General features: G+C 45.0%; 1 protein-coding gene across 1 annotated transcript in view; it reads right to left on the reverse strand.

The window, feature by feature from the left end:
• LOC115464450 (vomeronasal type-2 receptor 26-like) overlaps positions 1-24,099 on the reverse strand; it is a 57,492-nt gene that overhangs the window by 27,357 nt on the left and 6,036 nt on the right. Inside the window, exons 3-4 of the mRNA XM_030194830.1 lie at positions 20,346-21,137; positions 7,235-7,462 (exon numbers count right to left, since the gene is read on the reverse strand). Coding sequence (XP_030050690.1) covers positions 7,235-7,462; positions 20,346-21,137 — 1,020 coding nt within the window. The remainder of the gene's footprint in view (positions 1-7,234; positions 7,463-20,345; positions 21,138-24,099) is intronic.

Raw genomic sequence — 24,099 nt, forward strand, 5'->3', positions numbered from 1 at the left:
AGAAGGCAGCCATGTTGTTGTGCAGGGCCTGGGGGGTGGTGGGGAAAGTGATGTAGTGTGAGGTGTGAGTTAGAAAGGCATCCAGGAACTGGGTGAGACAGTGTGAAATAGAAGCCTGGGTGAGCCCTGTGTTAGCAGCTAATATGGATTGAAAACTCCCAGTGGCCAGGACAGAGAGAGAGGAAGTGATTTTGAGGTGGGCAGGGATGGGGTTATTCCTACGTGTCTGGGGCTGAAGGAGGGGTTTCAGCTGCTCACACAGCTGAAGAATGGTGGCCCTATCAAACCTGAACCTTGTTAGACACTGCTGGTCAGTGAGTTGTAGGAAGGTGGTGCGGGGCCTAAACACTCGGGGCCGTGAATACCTCCTGCGGTGGGTGGCCTCTTCGTGTAGCATGCATGCCACAAGTGCATTAAGTGCATCCATATCCCCACCACCAGTGCAAGTATTAGGACTAGTAGTCAAACACCAGCACACACAGATCTCTCACTTCCAGCCACCACGCCCTCTGGCCACTCACTCGCCAAACAGTACAAGAACACAGAGACAAATGGAGGTCAGGGAATAGAGTATACACGTGGGAACAGTGAATGGGGAGGGATAGGGGGAGGGGAAGGGGGCGATGGAGCAAAGGAGTAGGAGTAGGGAAAGGTCAAAGGGTAAGACACAAAAGAGGCAGGGCACACAGACGAACGTCACAGGTACTCAGCACGCTCGGCTTTCTCTCTGCAACCACCAATTCAGCTCTTCCACCAACGATCTCGCCACTCTCCAACTACACACAATCGGTAATGGGTCTAAAGACGATTTCCCCCTTGCTCTGGTCGCTTTTATTTCGGGTCCAACATATTACGCCCGTCTTCCCGCTCAACCAGAGCCATTTCACTATCTGTTATACGTTGTACACGACCACGTCGTATCACCGCCCCTAACACGCCCCCGACACGCCCCTTATTTGGGCGTTTTTAAGTAAACGTAGGAGCGACATGGACGCACTGAAACTTTGGTTTCCATTATATTGATTTAATCGTTTTTGGGAGATAAATGTCTATCTCCCGATTTAGGTCGCAATATAGGCGTTTTTGTCTTTCGATTATAAGCTGGATTGTAATGTAGCTTAGTATACCATACTTTATATTGTTGTTTGAATATTTTTACTACTGTAATTGTCTATTGCTTATGTTTGGCGTATCTTACTGTACACTACCTTATTTATTTATTTATTTATTTATTGCATTTGTATCCCACATTTTCCCACCTCTTTGCAGGCTCAATGTGACTTACAATACATCATGAATGGTGGAAATATATAAGAGAATATACATTTAGTATTACATAAGGATATTGGGTAACATGATAATGATGAAACATGATAGTAGTGTAGCAAGCAAATATTATAAGACAATTCTGGATATATGTGTAGGAGTTCACATTTGTTGATCTTTGTGGTATGCTTTGTTGAAGAGATGGGTCTTCAGTAGTTTGCGGAAGTTAGTTAATTCATGGATTGTTTTCAGGCTGCGCGGCAGTGCGTTCCAGAATTGTGTGCTCAAGTAGGAAAAGATTGACCCATGCGTTAGTTTGTATTTTAGACCTTTACAGTTGGGGAAGTGAAGATTGAGGAATGTGCGGGATGATTTTTTTAGCATTCCTGGGTGGTAAGTCTATCAGGTCTGACATGTAGGCTGGGGCATCTCCGTGAATGATTTTGTGAACTAAGGTACATATTTTGAACGTGATGCGTTCTTTAAGTGGGAACCAGTGTAGCTTTTCTCTTAGTGGTTTCGCACTTTCATATTTTGTTTTTCCGAATATGACTGTAGCTGCAGTGTTCTGAGCTGTCTGAAGTTTCTTAATTATTTGTTCTTTGCAGCCAGCATATAGTGCGTTGCAGTAGTCTAGATGACTGAGTACCATTGATTGTACCAGGTTGCAGAAGACGGTCCTTGGGAAGAAAGGTCTTACTCTTTTTAGTTTCCACATTGAGTGGAACATCTTCTTGGTTGTGTTTTTCGCTTGACTCTGAAGAGTTAGGTGTCGATCAATGGTAACTCCAAGAATTTTTAGGGTATCCAAAATTGGAAGGTTCAATTTTGGTGTGTTAATGGTGGTAAAGTTGTTCATATTATGTTGAGAGGTGAGGATTAGGCATTGGGTTTTTTCTGCATTGAGTTTCAGTTGAAATGCATCCACCCATGAATGCATGATATGTAGGCTTTGGTTGATGTTCCTTTAAATCTTGTTTAAATGGGATGTAGATCGTTACGTCGTCTGCGTATATGTATGGGTTGAGGTTTTGGTTTGATAGTAGTTTGGCCAAGGGTATCATCATTAGGTTGAATAAGGTCGGTGAGAGTGAATGCCCTCAAAAAGGTGGTATACTGTATGTATGGGTTGAGGTTTTGGTTTGATAGTAGTTTGGCCAAGGGTATCATCATTAAGTTGAATAAGGTCGGTGAGAGTGAATGTCCTCAAAAAGGTGGTAATTAAATCATAAGTATAAATGTTACTATTGAATATAGCATGAAAATATGCAGATAAATTAGCATATCTTTAAGCACTCGTGGAGGGGCATAATCGAAAGTGGGTGTCCATCTCCATGGGCGGCCATGCGAAGGGGCGGGACAAACCGTATTTTCGAAAAAATATGGGCGCCCATCTTTTTTCGATAATACGGGTTGTGCGGGGCAAATGCCTAGGATTTGGGCGTTTTTGAGCTGGGCGCTATCGGTTCTCAGCGATAATGGAAACCGAAGGCGCCCAGCTCAAAAACGAGCAAATCCAAGGCATTGGGTCATGGGAGGGGCCAGGATTTGTAGTGCACTGGTCCCCCTCACATGCCAGGACACCAACTGGGCACCCTAGGGGGCACTTTTACAAATTAAAAAAAAAAATTAAAATAGCTCCCATGTGCATAGCACCCTTCCCTTGTGTGCTGAGCCCCCCAAAACCCACTGCCCACAAGTCTACATCATTACCATAGCCCTAAGGGGTGCAGGGGGCACCTACATGTGGGTACAGTGGGTTTTGGGGGGGGGGGTTGGAGGGCTCAACTAACCAGCACAAGTGGAACAGGTAGGGGGGGATGGGCCTGGGTCTGCCTGCCTGACGTCCACTGCACCCACTAACAACTGCTCCAGGGACCTGCATACTGCTGTCAGGGAGCTGGGTATGACATTTGAGGCTCGCATACAGGCTGTCAAAAAAAGTTTTAAAAGTTCTTTTTTTGTGGTGGGAGGATCTTCGTGACCACTGGGGGAGTCAGGGGAGGTCATCCCCGATTCCCTCCAGTGGTCATCTGGCCAGTTGGTGCACTTTTTTGGGACTTGGGTCATGAAAAAAAGGGTCCAGCAAAAGCGACCCAAATTCTCGCTTCTGCCGCCCTTTTTGTTCGATTATCGGCCAAAGGCACCCATCTCTCCTCGGCCGATAAACACTCCCCAGTCCCGCCTTCACCACGCCTCGAGCATGCCCCCGTCAACTTTGTTCGTTCCCGCGACAGACTGCAGTTGGAGGCGCCCAAAATTGGCTTTCGATTATACTGATTTGGGCGCCTTTGCGATATGGGCGCCCATCTCCCGATTTGGGTCAAAATATGGGCGCTGAACACATTCGAAAATAAGACCGATAGTAACATAGTAAATGAAAATTCAATTAAATTCAAATCAATTCTTGTATATCACTGTTATCCCCTTTCCAGGGTTCAGTGCGGATTACATTTTAGGTGAGGAAAAAGCAAATATTGTTAATGTGAGGTTTAAGAAACATTAGAGACCATTGGATTAATGCATGAGACTAAAACATTAATGAAAGGATAATGGATGATACTAGGAGGTAGAAGTCACGATGGAATGTTTTGAAGCAGTCTTTGGGAAGAGAAAGTTTTTTAGCCACTTCCTGAAGTTGAGGTAGCTGTTTTCTGTTCTGATGGGAATATATAGTGAGTTCCATATTTTGACTCCAAGAACAGGGAATTGAGAGCTGAAAATCTTCTGATTTCTAATTGTCTTTTGGAATGGTGATGGTAGCATTAGTTTTTGCTTCAGTCTGTTAGACTGGATCAGATGTAGCGAAGTGGACTAAGTCAGCAGTTCAATTGATGCCGCGAAGGATTTGAAAAACTAAACAAGCAGCTTTGAAACTGAGTCTTTCTACTATGGGAAGCCAGTGCAGTTTGTATAGATGAGTTGAAAGATTGGTATATCTATTCAATCTGTATATTAGTCTAGCAGCTGTGTTCTGATTTGAGTTTTTTTCTGATATTGACACTTAGTACCAAGAAATAGAATGTTACAGTAATCCAAGTTAGGTAGGACTAATATTTGGACTAGTAGTGTGAAGGCTTTTTGGTCAAACAATGATCTGACTAGATGTAGCTGTCTCATTTTGAATAGTGTTTTCTTTGATATCTGATTAATATGGGAAGCGAAGGCGAATGAAGAGCCAGGCAAGACCCCTAGTACTCTGGTTTCAGAATCGACTGTAAAGATTTGACCATTGGTCAAAAATATTGATGATGGATTTCATAAAGGAGGAAATATTTTTCAGTCAATGAATAGTTAAGCTATGGAGCTCATTATGGAGGATGTGGTAAGTGCAGTTAATGTATCTGAGTTTAAAAAAGGTTTGGACAAGTTCCTGGAGGAAAGGTCTATATTTTGCTATTGAGATAGACATGGGTGAAGCCACTACTTGTCCCTGGATGGGTGTCATAAAATGTTGCTACAATTTGGGATTCTGCAAGGTATTCGTGGCCTGAATTGACCACTGTTGGAAGCACGATACTGGGTTACTTGGACATGTAAAGGATGCTCTGCATGTATTGACCTTTAGAGAATATTAGGTTAGTGTACATTTCACACCTAACTTTGGGAGCGAGCATTTACACCTGTTGAAAAGTTGGTATAAGTTCTGGAACTCAACCGATGGCAATTAAGCATGCAAATGTAGGTATTCTATAACATTGCAGCTAACTTATGGGATTGCTCCTTACCTGTCCAAGCCCTTCCCATGGCCACACGCCCTTTGGAGTTGCACGCTATGAAATTCAAGCATGCATGTTACAGAAATGGGCAGAATGCGGATCCATAAGCAACTCCTAATTACTGCCAATTAAGGGCTTGTTAATGCTTAATTGTCTAATTAGTTTATATACAGATTTGCTATCTATGCCCAAGTTTGCATATCCAGCTATTAGCGATCTATACAGAATGCGGCAGAATACTCATTAGAGCACTGTATAATAGGGAAGGACAGCCAAAAGTGTTTGTTTCCTTTCATTTTCCATGTCATTTACAGGAATGTTTATTTCATTTATTTTCTTTTGGCAATGCTGTTATCATGAGAACAAAATCACTGAATGTTCACTCTTACAGAATACTGTACACTATTTGCAAATAGGACAACACTCTTGGTTTGAATGGGTGCATTATCAAGAAAAGAGTGTGTACTCTTTTGAGAGGGTGCATATCACTATCGTTATCCATATGCAAACAGCCCATATACCAATACCGAATAGCAGCTCCCTTGTGTAGAATTTAATAAGGGTAATTATTAAAGGATTTATGGGCCTAATTTTGGGAGTTAGTATCCTAAATGTACCCCTTTTTAACACATGTGCTGTTTCTTTCAGTTTTCTTGGCTGTCAGAACCTATTGTTTTGCTTTGCACCTGTTGTTTGCTGCCCTGAAGAAGTTGGGTTCCTAGATGTCTAGCTAGTCATGTCTTATGGTTGGACCAGCCCTTTGAGAACAAGTGCTCTGTTGACCTGTTTCGCTCTCCTGGAGTAATGGGCCAATTTGATGTACAACTGCTAAATTCCACAAAATAGATCATTTTTGACACTCTCGTGCTCATTTTCAAAAGAGAAAAACATTCAAAAAGTGACATAAGTATGCATTTGGACGTTTATCTCACAAAGACATCCAAATCAGTATTTTTGAAACCTATTTTTAGACGTCTTTCTCTGAATTCTGTCAGAAGGATGTCTAAATCTCAAGGGGGTGTGCCAGGGCTCATAGGAGCCAACTTTTCAAAATGATTGGAGGTGCTGAATTTTTTTTTTTACAGGTGGTGCATTCCCCCTCCCCCCCTCTCCCCTCCTCTCCCCCTACTCTCCTCTCCCCCTTTCCCCCTCCTCTCATATACAGCAATTATCCTCTCTCCCCTACCCTACCCTCTCATCCATGTCCAGCGAATTCTCCTCTCTCCCCTGCCCTCCCCTCCCTTCATCCATGTCCATCAAGTCTCATCTCTCCCCTGCCCTCTTTTCCATGTCCAACAATTTATCCTCCCTCCCCTCCATGTCCAGTAACTCACCCCAAACACCACCTGCCCCTTTTCAGCCCCCCCCTCTCCTCCGAGTTCCAGACCCCCTCCTCTCCTTTGAGGTCCAGGCCCCCCTCTCCTCCGAGTTCCAGGCCCTGCCTCCCTCTGAGTTCCAGGCCCCCCTCTCCTCCGAGTGCCAGTCCCAACCCCAGCCTGACCTCTTCTCCCACAACAGTCCTCCGCCCTTGCCTTCCTGTGTGCCGCCCAGAATTTAAAACTCATCTTACATCGGGGTCCCGGCAGCAGCAGTGGAAAGCGAGCTGGCTCGGCGCTTCAGCCTTCCCTTCTCTCTCAGCTGTGGTCCTACCCTCATTTCCTGTTTCCGCAAGGGCAGGACCAGAGCTCAGAGAGAAGGGAAGGCTGAAGCGCCGAGCCTTCTCACTTTTCACTACTGCCGCCGGGACCCTGAGGCAAGATGAGTTTTTGGGATCTTGCCAGGTATTTGTGACCTGGATTGGCCACTGTTGGAAACAGGATGCTGGGCTTGATGGACCTTTGGTCTTTCCCAGTATTGCAATACTTATATACAGTACTTATATGTACTTATGACTGTTTTGGGAGAAGAGGGCAGGCACCGGACAGGTCAGGCTGGCTGGGAACGGAACTTCCGACGGGTCAAAATATTGGGGATGCTCGAGCATCCACGGAGTCGGTGCCTATGCCAGGGCTGTGTTCAAAGCGGGACTTGGGCATTCCTAAGACTTAGACGTCTTTCAGCCTTAATGGAACAAAACAAAGACGTTTTGAGCTAGATATGTTTTTATAACAAATGGACTAAAAAATGGAAATGAAAAAAAAAATCTGAATAAAAAAACAGGTAAACCACACAGGAAAGTTGAAAATTGACATTTTTGTTCTGCATATCCTTGCTAAGAGCAAGAAGTTTAAATTGAATTGAAATCTGACCTTGGTGAATGTGCTGTCCCACGTCATCACCTTTTCATAGATAGTAAATTCCTGCTCTGCTGGAGCATAAGGGTTATAACTTCCAACAATTTCATTAATCCGTGTCCCATCAGGTAGAAGCACTGGGCTTATAATATCATAACCAATGGCAAGATCACCATTCTCATCAAAAAAGATTTCCTCGCCCAGAGCATTCTTAAAGTGAAGGTTCTTCAGATAATGATGAAGCTAATGAAAAAGAGAAAACATTTTGTTAGTGAAGCTCAGTGCAGGGATACATTCCTAACTTAAAGCCTTACAAAACTGCTCCTGATTTAGCAGACATGTTTTCATTTTGAAGCAACATTAGGGTGGAGCTTGTTTTTGAAAGGGGTCCCTTGTCACTACTATTGGCAGTGTTTACAATATACGTACATGTAGGGCTAGATTGTATTTATGTCACATAAAAAATCAGCACTGAAAAAATATATCTAATAGAAGTTTATAACTTTGTCTAAAGTTCAGCACATTTTTAGACAATGCCTGATACCTTTCCCTGTGACTAAATGTAGGCATGACCATTTACGCCAAGTAAATTCCTACACCTAAAGGCGCAGAGCAGGAATATTCTATAACACTGCATATAGGGAATCTTTTACTAAGGCGCACTCAAGTTTTTAGCACGCGCTAAAATTGTGGGCGTGCTAAACGTTAGAGATGTCCATAGGAATGCATTGGCCTCTCTAATGTTTAGTGTGCCCACAATTTAAGCACGCGCCAAAAACATGAGCATGCCTTAGTAAAAGATCCTCATAAATTTTAGGAATGCCCATAACTGCCAATGACACAACCTTGCTCATCCCCCTTTTGAGATCCGCATGGAAGAATTTATGAGTATCCAAAAAATCAGCAAGGTAAACGATCCGCAAACTCCAAAGTGGAAAACAACAAAGCAGATCAGTGGTAGATGTACACAGTCTTTATTAATAGAATCGCATTAAAAACATAAATGCCCGACAAAGGTGTAAGTGGTAAAGTCGAACAGGCCCTTTGCCACGGAGGTTATCTTTTCTCCCATTCTCCTCACCCAGTTGGCCGCGGTGGTGGCGTTGGGCTACTACGTTTGCCGTCCTGCAGTTTTCAACCTCTCCTCCTACCGCAGTCTCACTGCTTCTCATCCTTTGAAGTCCACTCCATCCATCTATTCTACCCGCTGCCACTCAGAGTTGCAGTCATTTACCGCCCCCCTGATAAGTCCCCTCCCTTCCTTCCTTACCGACTTCGATGCCTGGCTCTCCGTTTTTCTTGAGCCCTCATCCCCATGCCTCATTCTTGGAGACTTTAACATACACACTGATAACCCATCCGACTCATGCGCTTCTCAGTTCCTCACGCTAACCTCCTCTTTCATCCTCCAACTGAGCTCCACCATCCCTACTCACCATTCTGGCCACTGTCTTGACCTCGTCCTCTCTTCTACCTGCTCACCCTCCAATTTCTGCGCCTCAGCTCTTCCTCTCTCTGACCATCACCTGATCACCTTCACACTTCATCACCCTCCCCCTCTGTCCCGCCCAACACTAACCACTACTTCCAGGAATCTCCAGGCCGTCGACCCTCCCACCTTATCCTCTAGTATCTCTGATCTCCTCCCTTCCATCATGTCCTCCGAGTCTGTCGACAAGGCTGTCTCCACTTACAATACCACTCTCTCCTCTGCTCTGGACGCCCTTGCACCGTCCATCTCCCGTCCCACAAGGCGTACTAATCCCCAGCCCTGGCTGACCCCTTGCACCCGATACCTTCGCTCCTGCGCCCGATCGGCTGAACGCCTCTGGAGGAAATCTCGCACCCATACTGATTTCGAATTCATGCTATCCTCCTTCCAGTCCTCCCTATTCCTCGCCAAACAGGACTATTACACCCAATTGACTAATTACCTCAGCTCTAACCCTCGTCGTCTCTTTACCACCCTTAACTCCCTCCTCAAAGTGCCCTCTGCTCCCACCCCCCCTCACTCTCTCCTCAATCACTGGCTGACTACTTCCGCGACAAGGTGCAGAAGATCAACCTCAAATTCACCACCAAACCATCTCCTCCTCTTCACCCTATACTCCCTCAACCAACCAACCCAGGCCTCCTTCTCCTCTTTTCCTGATATCACCGAAGAGGAAACTGCCCATCTTCTCTCCTCCTCGAAATGCACCACCTGCTCTCCTGACCACATCCCCACCAACTTACTTAACACCATCACTCCTACTGTCACCCCCTCCATCTGTCATATCCTCAACCTCTCTCTCGCCACTGCAACTGTCCCTGACACCTTCAAACATGCTGTAGTCACACCACTCCTCAAAAAACCATCACTTGACCCTACCTGTCCCTCCAACCCCCATTTCCCTCCTACCCTTCCTGTCCAAGATACTTGAACGTGCCGTTCACAGCCGCTGCCTTGATTTTCTCTCCTCTCATGCCATCCTCGATCCGCTTCAATCCGGCTTTCGCCCCCTACACTCGACAGAAATGGCACTATCTAAAGTCTGCAATGAATTGTTCCTTGCCAAATCCAAAGGTCACAACTCCATCCTCATCCTCCTCGACCTATCCGCCGCTTTTGACACTGTCATTCACAACTTACTTCTCGCCACACTGTCCTCATTTGGGTCCCAGGGCTCTGTCCTCTCCTGGTTCTCCTCTTATCTCTCCCACCGTACCTTCAGAGTACACTCTCATGGTTCTTCCTCCACCCCCATCCCTCTCTCTGTTGGAGTTCCTCAGGGATCTGTCCTTGGACCCCTTCTTTTTTCAATCTACACCTCTTCCCTGGGCTCCCTAATCTCCTCTCATGATCATCTTTATGTTGATGACACCCAACTCTACCTCTCCACACCAGACATCACTGCAGAAACCCAGGCCAAAGTATCGTCCTGCTTATCCGACATTGCTGCCTGGATGTCCAACCGCCACTTGAAACTGAACATGGCCAAGACCGAGCTTATTGTCTTCCCTCCCAAACCCACTTCTCCTCTCCCTCCACTCTCTATCTCAGTTGATAACACACTCATCGTCCCCGTCTCATCTGCCCGCAACCTCGGAGTCATCTTCGACTCCTCCCTCTCCTTCTCTGCACATATCCAGCAGATAGCCAAGACCTGTCGCTTCTTCTTCTATAGCATTAGCAAAATTCGCCCTTTCCTCTCTGAGCACACCACCCGAACTCTCATCCACTCTCTCATTACCTCTCGCCTTGACTACTGCAACCTACTCCTCACTGGCCTCCCACTTTGCCATCTATCCCCCCTTCAGTCTGTTCAGAACTCTGCCGCATGCCTTATCTTCCGCCTGGACCGATATACTCATATCACCCCTCTCCTCAAGTCACTTCACTGGCTTCCGATCAGGTGCCACATATAGTTCAAGCTTCTCCTATTAACCCCATGCCTGGAATAAACTCCCTGAGCCCATACGCCAGGCCCCCTCCCTACCCATCTTCAAAGCCTTGCTCAAAGCCCACCTCTTCAATGTCGCTTTTGGCACCTAACCACCATACCTCTATTCAGGAAATCTAGACTGCTCCAACTTGACATTTCGCCCATTAGATTGTAAGCTGTTTTGAGCAGGGACTGTCCTTTTTGTTAAACTGTACAGCGCTGTGTAACCCTAGTAGCGCTCTAGAAATGTTAAATAGTAGTAGTGTTAGCGCGGGGGAGATGGGGACACAGGATAATGTTAGAAAAAGAGAGAGGTGGGGACACCAGGATGGCAGATGCTAGAAAGGGGGAGATAAGAAGACCAGGTAGGCTTGTGCTGAAAAAGGGGGGAGATGGGGACTCAGAAAGGGCAGATGCTAAACTTGGGGGCAGGATAGGGACAAGGGACACAGAAGGGAGATGCTGGACAGGACAAATAGTGGTGCAGAGGAAAAAAAGGATGGTGCACTTGGAGACAGATGTAGAGAAGGAAAGGAAGAAGACAAGAGGCGAGAGAAGATATGGAAAGGCAACCTGGAAAAGAGCCCAGTGTAATATATATATATATATATATATATATATATATATATATATATATCACTGTCTTCTGATAGGTGGGTTAGGGTTGTTATGGTGTGGTAAGTATTGTGTTCTAGGGCAGTTCTGGAGTAACCCCTTGCCAGTCAGGTTTTCAGGATATCCACAATAAATATGCATGACATTGATTTGCATATACTGCCTCCATTACATGCAAATCTTTTTCATGTAGGTTCATTGTGGATAGCCTGAAAACCTGAATGGCAAGGGTGTACTCCAGGATCACCTAGGGAACACTTCTCAAGGTTCCACTGTAATTTTTCTAGCACTTTCTTTTCATAGATGGGTTAGGGCTGTTATGGTGTGGTAAGTTTATAGGTTTTGGGTGTCTATTTGCAGGGGTTTGTGTTATTTCACAAAATGTCTAGCCCTATTTGAAAGTAGGCTCTGGGGCAAGGGCCACCCAAAATAAAAATGCTCAAGACTAGTGTTCTTGACTTCCTGTAGAGTCACTACACAAACAAAAGTCCATCTTGATTTAAACAAGGTGTCTAGCAGTGGAAGGACTGGCTGTGCTATTCCTAAGGTGATGGTCACAATTTGAATATTTTTATTTGAAGTTAAGAAGACAGGTTGCCTGCTGTGGCCAGTCCAGGGACCTCTTCTGTGTTTTGCCTCCAGATGTAACTTACTGTTTCCTTGTAGGCAGGACTTAACCGAGGCAGTCTGTATTAATTGTTGCCCGCCACAGCCCCTGAGCAACAACACAGACACTGCTGTCTAGCTGACACCAACCGGTGCCTATTTTATAAAAGCCTGCTCCCCCTGAGATCAAAACCTGGCTATGCCTCTGCTCCTGACAGAGACAGATGGGACACTTTTAACCCAATGCCAGAGGAGAGCCTTGACAAAATCACAAGTCAGGAACCTTGGAATACAATTAGATTCAATACTTACTCTGATTCCCCAAAGCCAAGTAACCTTGAAGAGCTGCTTCTACTATTAGTGATGGTTATGCTGTCTCTCTCCTTACATCAAGAAGGTAAATCTTATTGCAGTTGTGCATGCCATGATAACATCGAGACTGGATTACTGCAATGCACTATACAATGGTCTGACTACAAAGGGCCTGCACCAGCTTCAACTGATTCAGAATGCTGTAGGAAGACTCATAGAATGTTGCAAGTGATGGGACCACATCACACTATTCTTACAAAAACTTCATTGGCTACCAGTACAACACAGTGCTAAATTTAAAACTCTATGCCTGAACTTCAAGGCCCTTAAAGGAAATGGCCCTGAGTACCTTAAGAATAGGATGATTCTCTACACACCGCAAAGGACACTAAGCCATTACTATCACTAACCATGATATCTGCAAGCGAGCCTTCTCTGGAGCAGTCCCCACTCTCTGGAATGCACTGCCTGAAAGGCTCCGCATAACACAAGACTATCTCTAAGTCAGGAAGCAAGTGAAAGCTTGGCTCTTTGACCAGGCCTTTAATGGAAGAAGTAACAAAAATTTAGTCTCACACACATACTGCAGCAGGTCATGTTTATCTACTCCTATTCTAGCTGATATAAAATGTAACCATCTTTCTAACCTCATATGCACATCTCCTTAAATTAGTCACCTTATTTTCTATCTTTTCTTACTCTCTTACTTATCTATATGCTAACCATCTCTCTAACCTCATGTGCAACTTTGTTACCTTACTTTCTATCTCTTCTTATTCTCCCACCTTATCTGTATGTTCCATGTTTGCTTATACCTTTCACTGTCAATTAAAATGTTCTATTACGTATTGTGTTGACACTGTGAGTAGTATACTATCAGGGGCATAATCGAAAGAGAAGGACGCCCATCTTCCGACACAAATTGGGAGATGGGCGTCCTTCTCTCCGGGTCGCCCAAATCGGTATAATCGAAAGCCGATTATTGGCATCCTCAACTGCTTTCCGTCATGGGGACGACCAAAGTTCACGGGGCGTGTCAGCACCGTACCAAAGCTGGGACGGGGGCGTGCTTAAGAGATGGGCATCGTCGGCCGATAATGGAAAAAAGAAGGGCATCCCTGACGAGCATTTGTCCAACTTTACTTGGTCCTATTTGTTTCACGACCAAACCGCGAAAAGGTGCCCGAACTGACCAGATGACCACCAGAGGGAATCGGGGATGACCTCCCCTTACTCCCCCAGTGGTCACCAACCCCCCTCCCACCCCCCAAAAACAACATTTAAAAACATTTTTTCCAGCCTCTATGCCAGCCTCAAATGTCATACCCAGCTCCATGACAGCAGTATGCAGGTCCCTGGAGCAGTTTTTAGTGGGTGCAGTGCACTTCAGGCAGGCAGACCCAGGCCCATCCCCCCTTACCTGTTACACTTGTGATGGTAAATGTGAGCCCTTCAAAACCCACCGAAACCTACTGTACTCAGTTGTAAGTGCCCCCCTTCACCCCTTAGGGCTATGGTAGTGTTGTACAGGTGTGGATTGGGTTTTAGGGGGGTTGGGGGGCTCAGCACCCAAGGCAAGGAAGCTATGCACTTGGGAGCAATTTGTGAAGTCCACTGCAGTGCCCCCTAGGGTGCGCGGTTGGTGTCCTGGCATATGAGGGGGACCAGTGCAGTATGAATGCTGGCTCCTCCCACTACCAAATGGCTTGGATTTGGTCGTCTTTGAGATGGGCGTCCTTGGTTTCCATTATCGGCAAAAATCGAGGTCGCCCATAAGGAGTGTCAAAGCAAATGCAAGGCGCAGATAAAGAAGGCCAAGAGGGATTACGAAAAAAAGATAGCATTAGAGGCAAAAAAACATAGTAAAATTTTTTTTCGGTATATTAAAAGCAGGAAGCCGGCAAAAGAATCGATTGGGCCGCTGGATGACCGAGGGGTAAAAGGGGCGATCAAGGAAGACAAAGACGTAGCGGAGAGACTGAATGAATTCTTTGCTTCGGTCTTCACCGAGGAAGATTTGGGTGGGATACCGGTGTCGGAAATGGTATTTCAATCGGACGAGTCGGAGAAACTTACTGACTTCAGGGTAAACCTGTAGGACGTAATGGGGCAGTTCGGCAAACTGAAGAGTAGCAAATCTCCTGGACCGGATGGTATTCATCCTAGAGTACTGATAGAACTGAAAAATGAGCTTGCGGAGCTACTCCTAGTGATATGCAACTTATCCTTAAAGTCGAGCGTGGTACCGGAAGATTGGAGGGTGGCCAATGTAACGCCCATTTTTAAAAAAGGCTCCAGGGGAGATCCGGGAAATTATAGACCGGTGAGTCTGACGTCGGTGCCGGGGAAAATGGTAGAGGCTATTATTAAAAACAAAATTACAGAGCACATCCGAGGACATGGATTACTGAGACCGAGTCAGCACGGCTTTTGTGTGGGGAAATCTTGCCTGACCAATTTACTTCAATTCTTTGAAGGAGTAAACAAACATGTGGACAAAGGGGAGCCGGTTGATATTGTGTATCTGTGCTAGGTCCGCTGCTTTTTAATATATTTATAAATGATTTAGAGATGGGAGTAACTAGCGAGGTAATTAAATTTGCTGATGACACAAAGTTATTCAAAGTCGTTAACTCGCGACAGGATTGTGAAAAATTACAAGAGGACCTTACAAGACAGGGGGACTGGGTGGCTAAATGGCAGATGATGTTTAATGTGAGCAAGTGCAAGGTGATGCATGTGGGAAAAAAGAACCCGAATTATAGCTACGTCATGCAAGGTTCCACGTTAGGAGTTATGGACCAAGAAAGGGATCTGGGTGTCGTCGTCGATAACACACTGAAACCTTCTGCTCAGTGTGCTGCTGTGGCTAGGAAAGCGAATAGAATGTTGGGTATTATTAGGAAAGGTATGGAAAACATGTGTGAGGATTTTATAATGCCGTTGTATCGCTCCATGGTGCGACTGCACCTTGAGTATTGTGTTCAATTCTGGTCGCCGCATCTCAAGAAAGATATAGTAGAATTGGAAAAGGTGCAGCGAAGGGCGACTAAAATGATAGCGGGGATGGGACGACTTCCCTATGAAGAAAGACTAAGGAGGCTGGGGCTATTCAGCTTGGAGAAGAGACGGCTGAGGGGAGACATGATAGAGGTATATAAAATAATGAGTGGAGTGGAACAGATGGATGTGAAGTGTCTGTTCACACTTTCCAAAAATACTAGGACTAGGGGGGCATGCGATTAATCTACAGTGTAGTAAATTTAAAACAAATCGGAGAAAATTTTTCTTCACCCAACGTGTAATTAAACTCTGGAATTCATTGCCGGAAAATGTGGTGAAGGCGGTTAGCTTAGCAGAGTTTAAAAAGTGGTTTCCTAAAGGACAAGTCCATAAACCGCTACTAAACGGACTTGGAAAAATCCAAAATCCCAGGAATAACATGTATAGAATGTTTGTATGTTTGGGAAGCTTGCCAGGTGCCTTTGGCCTGGATTGGCTGCTGTCGTGGACAAGATGCTGGGCTCGATGGACCCTTGGTCTTTTCCCAGTATGAGATTTGGGCATCCCCGACTGTATTATCGAAACAAAAGATGGACACCCATCTTGTTTCAATAATATGGGATGCCCCGTCTCTTCGCAACACAACACAACACAACACAACACAACACAACACAAGTAAATTAACCACCATAACCACACCAAACGTCTCCCTCCCTGTCTCAAACAACCTGAAAATTCTTGGAGTCGCCATTGATCAAAATCTCACACTCAAAACCCACGTGAAGAACACAACCAAGAAGATGTTCTACTCTATGTGGAAACTCAAAAGAGTAAAACCCTTCTTCCCGAGATCCATCTTTCATAGCCTGGTACAATCAATGGTGGTAAGTCACCTAGACAATTGTAACGCACTTTACACTGGTTGCAAAGAACAGATCATCAAGAAACTCCAAACAGCCCAGAACACCGCAGCCAGACTCATATTCGGAAAAGCAAAATACGAAAGTGCAACACCCCTAAGAGAGAAACTTCACTGGCTCCCGCTTAAAGAACGCGCTACGTTCAAGATCTGCATGATTGTTCATAAAATCATTCACGGAGATGCCCCGACCTACATGCTAGACCTCGTGCACCTGCCTCCCAGAAATGCTAAAAGATCAGCCTGCTCATTTCTTAATCTCCACTTCCCCAGCTGTAAAGGAATAAAATACAAATTAGCACATGCAACCAGCTTTTCATACATTAGCACGCAGATGTGGAATACACTACCAACTAATGTGAAAACAATCAATGAAATAACCAATTTCCGCAAATCTCTGAAAACCTATCTCTTCAACAAGGCCTACCATGTCAACACATAGATTAATTACACACCTCACCACTCCACCCTTACTCTGAAAGTTAAATTCTATAACAGTTTGCTTAGATCTTTCCTGTCATCCTTGATTTCTTTGTAACACCAATTGTACCTCTTATCCTCAAATGCCATAACAGGTCTTTGTAAGCCACATTGAGCCTGCAAATAGGTGGGAAAATGTGGGATACAAGTACTATAAATAAATAAATAATTAGAGGTAATACCCATTTTATTCCCTACCACACAATTCATATTCCAGAATAGATTATTTTTTTTATATCCAGCTCCTTTTTAGATAAAACATGCCACTCCAGTATTGAAAGTATCCCAATATCTGATCATGCACACGTGAAAGGGCATAATCAAAAGGGACGCCCAAGTTTTCCTGGGGACGTCCTCGCAGGACGGCTCCAGCAAGGGGCAGGGAAACCCATATTATTGAAACAAGATGGGCGTCCATCTTTCGTTTCGATAATACGGTCGGGGACGCCCAAATCTGAAAATTTAGGTCTACCTTAGAGATGGTCCTCCCCAACAGAGATGGTTGTCCCAGGACTTGGTCGTTTCTGATTTTCGGCGATAATGGAAAGCGAGGACACCCATCTCAGAAATGACCAAATCCAAGCCATTTGATCATGGGAGGAGCCAGCATTCATAGTGCACTGGTCCCCCTCACATGCCAGGACACCAACTGGGCACCCTAGGGGCCACTGCACCCACTAAAACTGATCCAGGGACTTGCAGACCGCTGCGATGGACCTGAGTATAACATTTGAGGCCGGAACACGGGGAGGAATACCGGATGAAACTGAAAGAAACCAAGAGAGAGGTACATCTGGCGAAGGCGCAAGCGGAAGAAGAAATGGCTAGAAATGTAAGGAGGGGCGACAAAAATTTCTTCAGGTATATTAGTGAAAGAAGAATAACTAAAAAGGGAATTGTGAGACTAAAAGATACAGCGAACCGCTATGTAGATAATGATGAAGAAAAAGCCAATTTGCTAAATAGATACTTTTGTTCGGTTTTCACTGAAGAAAATCCTGGAGAAGGACCGCGAGGGACTGGCAAAAGTACACCTGAGAATGGAATGGATATAGCACCGTTCATGGAAGAGAGTGTGTATCAACAACTTGGAAAGCTAAAGGTGGACAAAGCCATGGGACCGGACGGGATCCACCCCAGAATATTGAGGGAGCTCAGAGAGGTCCTGGCGGGTCCTCTTAAAGATTTGTTTAATAAATCCTTGGAGACGGGAGAGGTTGCGAGGGACTGGAGAACGGCGGAGGTGGTACCTCTTCACAAAAGTGGTGATAGGGAAGAAGCTGGAAACTACAGGCCGGTAAGCCTCACTTCGGTTATTGGAAAAGTAATGGAAGCCATGCTGAAGGAAAGGATAGTGAATTTCCTAGAAGCCAACAAGCTGCAAGATCCGAGACAACATGGTTTTACCAGAGGGAAATCGTGCCAAACGAATCTCATTGAATTCTTTGATTGGGTAACTGGAGAATTGAATCATCGACGTGCTATAGACGTAATCTACTTAGATTTTAGCAAAGCTTTTGACACGGTTCCTCACAGGAGGCTCTTAAATAAACTAGATGGGCTGAAGATAGGTCCCGAAGTGATGAACTGGATTAGGAACTGGTTGATGGACAGACGACAGAGGGTGGTGGTAAATGGAGTTCGCTCGGAGGAGGGAAAGGTGAGTAGTGGAGTGCCTCAGGGATCGGTGCTGGGGCCGATTCTGTTCAATATATTTGTGAGTGACATTGCAGAAGGGTTAGAAGGTAAAGTTTGCCTATTTGCGGATGATACTAAGATCTGTAACAGAGTGGACACCACGGAGGGAGTGGAAAACATGAAAAAGGATCTGAGGAAGATAGAAGAATGGTCTAAGGTTTGGCAATTAAAATTCAATGCGAAGAAATGCAAAGTGATGCACTTAGGGAATAGAAACCCTCGGGAGATGTATGTGTTAGGCGGGGAGAATCTGATAGGTACGGACAGGGAGAGGGATCTTGGGGTGATAGTATCTGAGGATCTGAAGGCGACGAAACAGTGTGACAAGGCGGTGGCCGTAGCGAGAAGGTTGCTAGGCTGTATAGAGAGAGGTGTAATCAGCAGAAGAAAGGAAGTGTTGATGCCCCTGTACAAGTCGTTGGTGAGGCCCCACCTGGAGTATTGTGTTCAGTTTTGGAGGCCGTGCCTTGCAAAGGATGTTAAAAAAATGGAAGCGGTGCAAAGAAAAGCTACGAGAATGGTATGGGATTTGCGTTCCAAGACGTATGACCAAAGACTTGCTGACCTGAACATGTATACCCTGGAGGAAAGGAGGAACAGGGGTGATATGATACAGACGTTCAAATACTTGAAAGGTATTAATCCGCAAACAAATCTTTTCCGGAGATGGGAAGGCGGTAGAACGAGAGGACATGAAATGAGATTGAAGGGGGGCAGACTCAAAAAAGATGTCAGGAAGTATTTTTTCACGGAGAGGGTGGTGGATGCTTGGAATGCCCTCCCGCGGGAGGTGGTGGAGATGAAAACGGTAACGGAATTCAAACATACGTGGGATATGCATAAAGGAATCCTGTGCAGCAGGAATGGATCCTCAGAAGCTTAGCTGAAATTGGGTGGCGGAGCAGGTGGGGGGAAGAGGGGTTGGTGGTTGGGAGGCTAGGATAGGGGAGGGCAGACTTATACGGTCTGTACCAGAGCCGGTGATGGGAGACGGGACTGGTGGTTGGGAGGCGGGAAATACTGCTGGGCAGACTTATACGGTCTGTGCCCTGAAAAAGACAGGTACAAATTCAAGATATGAGTTTATCTTGGGCAGACTAGATGGACCATGCAGGTCTTTTTCTGCCGTCATCTACTATGTTACTATGGCATAGAGGCTACAAAAAATTTTTTTTAAGTTGTTTTTTGAGGGTGGAAGGGGGTTACTGTCCACTGGGGGAGTCAGGGGAGGTCATCCATGATTCCCTTCAGTGGTCATCTCGTCAGTTCGGGCACCTTTTTGAGGCTCAGTAGTAAGAAAAAAGGGACCAAGTAAAGTCGTCCAAGTTCTCGTCAGGGACGCCCTTCTTTTTTCCATTATCGGTCGAGGACGACCATCTTTTAGGCACGCCCCAGGGAACTTTGGTCATCCCCACGATGGATTGCAGTTGGGGATGCACAAAATCAGCTTTCAATTATGCCAATTTGGGCGACCCTGGGAGAAGGACACCCATCTCCCGATTTGTGTAAGATGGGCGCCCTTCTCTTTCGAAAATAAGCCTGATAGTCCTTCAACTTAACATCACTGAGCAGGCAAAACATAAGACAAACTGGTGATTTAATGCCATCTTATTAGATTGTTTAAATTTCTAAGATTTTATCTCTATTTCATTCTATTCAAGGTATTTACAGTATATTCCACTAATATCTATATTGAATCTATTCGGGTTACATAATTTCAAAAACACACATATAGAAACAAGAAAGCCCTACAAAATTATTCATTCAAATACTTATTAAAAAGATGTCTTTGAACCATTACGGAATTATATATAGCTAGAAAGAATTATATATAGCTAGAAATCACCCACATTTAATTTGTACTGGTATAGAATTCTACAATTTACCAGCTTAAAAAATAAAAGAACCATGCTTTTCTCTTTGCAATTAGCTGCATGTCCATGATGCTTGACAATAAGTATCTATGTGAGTATACAGACATCAATGCATCCTGCTGCCCTTTCACACTGTGCGAACATATAGCATCTCTTCTTTCTGACAATAATGTTCATCTAACATAGGAAATTACCTTCCATGGCAAAAAATCAGAAAAGCTCTCACTTTCTCCACTCCATATGGTGGTATTTCGAGATCTAGAAGTGATCATGTTATGCAGTGCATGTGCCAAGCTGTACACAGCATTGTATACATTATAGCTGTCCCCAGAGTTTATGATGTCACAGTGTAAAAGGAAAAAAGATGGTTCATCACTACTGCAGGATCTTTGGATGCTTTTGGGGCACTGTTTGTTACACAGGTCCTTCCACCACATCGATTTGAATGAATCATTTGGAAAAATGGCATGATTCACTTCACGGACGAAGTTGTGAAAATTTGGAATAATTTTCTTTCCCACGGTGAAAGCTAAGGTGTTTTTTCTATCAATAAAGTATGAGGGCAAGGCAAATTCCCATTCAGTTGTGATGATCCAGACCTTTCCAGTTGCTTCCCAAATGGATGTATGACTTACCATCTCTGTGTAGTCTTTACTACAGTACAAAATAATCACTTTAGTTGAAGATTTATGGATGATCTGAGAAATATTTTTCATACCTTGAAATAGCAGAGAACTGGACTGACTAAAGGTTTCTATGAATTCAATGCAACCTTCACTCTGCTCAATCCCTTTTGTCAGGATCTGCACAGCCCTCATGCTGTTCTCATCACTAGATGCAATGATACCAACCCAGGTCCAGCCAAAATGCTTCAATAGTTTGACTATCCCAGCACAGAGGTGCAGATCACTGGGTACAGTTTGGTAGAAATAAGGAAACTCAACCTTGTCGCTCATGACAAGATTCCCTGAGGTGTAACTGATCTGCTGAAAATAAAAGATGGAATTTATCATCACCTTTATCATGAAAAGATCACATTTTATTCATATATCAACTACTTAGAGCCTAATCATACTGTAAAGAGTGGAGGAGAAAACAGATGAGATGATAAGCCAGTAGTATAGTTAACATATTAATGATGGCAGAAAAAGACCTGAATGGTCCATCCAGTCTGCCCAAAAATCACGTTCATTATCAACTCCTGATTATACAAAAAAAAATGAATGTGATATACTTGATTATTGTCTCTCTTGGCATTTCTGTGACATAGACCATAGAAGTCTTATAGGTTTCAACTACTGAAGTTGCCGTCAAAGCCCACTCCTGCCTGTCCAAATCTGTCTTGTGATTTGCGGGACACCAACAGTAAAGACTGCCTGGCCCTGTCCTCATATGCTAAATTACTGGAATTTCTATCAAAGCCCTATCCAGCCCATATTAAACCGATTTGCCATAAACAGGATCCAGACCATACATGCTTGCCCCTTAGCTCTTCATAGTCAGAGTTCCCATCTAAGCACCACGTGACATAAAAACACATACAGCTATTTAAATTATGATTTTTATACCATCACTTTTCTAATTAAAGATGCTCTGTGTTCATCCCATGCCTTTTTGAATCCTGTCACCATTTTTTTCATCTCCTTTAATCTCCAACTATGCTCCACTTCCCCCACTCATCAAAATGGTCACTGTCTTGATCTCATCTTCTCCTCCAACTGTTCACCTTCTAGCTTCCTTGCCTCTGATCTTCCCTCCTCTGATCACCATCTTATAACTTTCACACTTAAATCTCCTCCCTCCTAGTCCCGTCCTATCTTATCTAATTTATCTAGGAATCTTCACGATATTGACCCTTCATCTCTATCCTCCCATGTTTCAAACCTCCTCTCTACTGTGGCACCATCCACGTCTGTCAATGAGGCTGTTTCTTCTTACAACAATACTCTATCCTCTGCCTTAGACACTCTTGCACCTTTGATGACCCGCCCTGTAAGGCGTACAAAACCCCAACCTTGGCTGACTTCTAATATCCACTACCTACGTTCCTGTACCCGCTCCGCCGAACGCCTCTGGCGGAAATCTCGGGCCCTTGCTGATTTCTTACACTTTAAGTTCATGCTGACCTCCTTCCAATCTGCTCTTTTACGTGCCAAACAGGATTATTATATCCAACTGACCAACTCTCTTGGCTCTAATCCTCGACTTCTCTTCAACACATTGAACTCTCTCCTCAAGGTGCCCCCTCCCCCAACTCCCCCTTCATTATCTCCTCAGACCCTTGCTGAATTCTTTCACAACAAGGTTCAAAATATAAACCTTGCTTTCTCTACCTCACCACCTCTCCCTCCACTAGTCCGTTCCCCTCTCTCTCTCCTTCCCCTCATTCCCTTTCCTCCTTTCCTGAAGTTACTATTGAGGAAACTACACTTCTCCTTTCTTCCTCAAAATGTACCACCTGTTCCTCTGATCCCATTCCCACCCACCTTCTTAATGCCATCTCTCCTGCTCTTATTCCTTTTATCTGTCACATTCTCAACCTCTCACTTTCCACTGCGACTGTCCCTGCTGCCTTTAAACATGCTGTGGTCACACCTCTCCTTAAGAAGCCTTCACTCGACCCTACTTGTCCCTCTAATTACCGACCCATCTCCCTCCTTCCTTTTCTCTCCAAATTACTTGAGCGTGCTGTTCACCGCCGCTGCCTTGATTTTCTCTCCTCACATGCTATTCTTGACCCACTGCAATCTGGTTTTCGCTCTCTCCACTCAACCGAAACTGCGCTTACTAAAATCTCCAATGACCTATTACTGGCTAAATCCAGAGGTCAATATTCCATCCTCATTCTTCTTGATCTTTCCGCTGCTTTTGACACTGTCGATCACAGCATACTTCTCGATACCCTGTCCTCACTTGGATTCCAGGGCTCTGTCCTTTCCTGGTTCTCTTCCTACTTCTCCCTCCGCACCTTTAGTGTTCACTCTGGTGGATCCTCTTCTACTTCTAACCCTCTGCCTGTCGGCGTACCTCAGGGTTCTGTTCTTGGTCCCCTCCTCTTTTCTATCTACACTTCTTCCCTTGGTTCATTAATCTCATCCCATGGCTTTTCCTACCATCTCTATGCTGATGACTCCCAAATCTACCTTTCTACCCCTGATATCTCACCTTGCATCCAAACCAAAGTTTCAGCGTGCTTGTCTGACATTGCTGTCTGGATGTCTCAACGCCACCTGAAATTAAATGTGACCAAAACCGAGCTTCTCATTTCCCCCCCCAAACCCACCTCCCCGCTCCCCCCGTTTTCTATTTCTGTTGATGGCTCTCTCATTCTCCCTGTCTCCTCAGCTCGAAACCTTGGGGTCATCTTTGACTCTTCTCTCTCCTTCTCTGCTCATATCCAGCAGATTGCCAAGATCTGTCGTTTCTTTCTTTACAACATCCGTAAAATCCGCCCCTTTCTTTCCGAGCACTCTACCAAAACCCTCATCCACACCCTTGTCACCTCTCGTTTAGACTACTGCAATCTGCTTCTTGCTGGCCTCCCACTTAGTCACCTCTCCCCTCTCCAGTCAGTTCAAAACTCTGCTGCCCGTCTCATCTTCCGCCAGGGTCGCTTTACTCATACTACCCCTCTCCTCAAGACCCTTCACTGGCTCCCTATCCGTTTTCGCATCCTGTTCAAACTTCTTCTACTAACCTATAAATGTACTCACTCTGCTGCTCCCCAGTATCTCTCCACACTCGTCCATCCCTACACCCCTTCCCGTGCACTCCGCTCCATGGATAAATCCTTCTTATCTGTTCCCTTCTCCACTACTGCCAACTCCAGACTTCGCACCTTTTGTCTCGCTGCACCCTACGCCTGGAATAAACTTCCTGAGCCCAAACGTCTTGCCCCATCCTTGGCCACCTTTAAATCTAGACTGAAAGCCCACCTCTTTAACATTG

Source organism: Microcaecilia unicolor, chromosome 3 (genome assembly GCF_901765095.1).
Source record: "Microcaecilia unicolor chromosome 3, aMicUni1.1, whole genome shotgun sequence".
NCBI classification, from domain to species: Eukaryota; Metazoa; Chordata; class Amphibia; order Gymnophiona; family Siphonopidae; genus Microcaecilia; species Microcaecilia unicolor.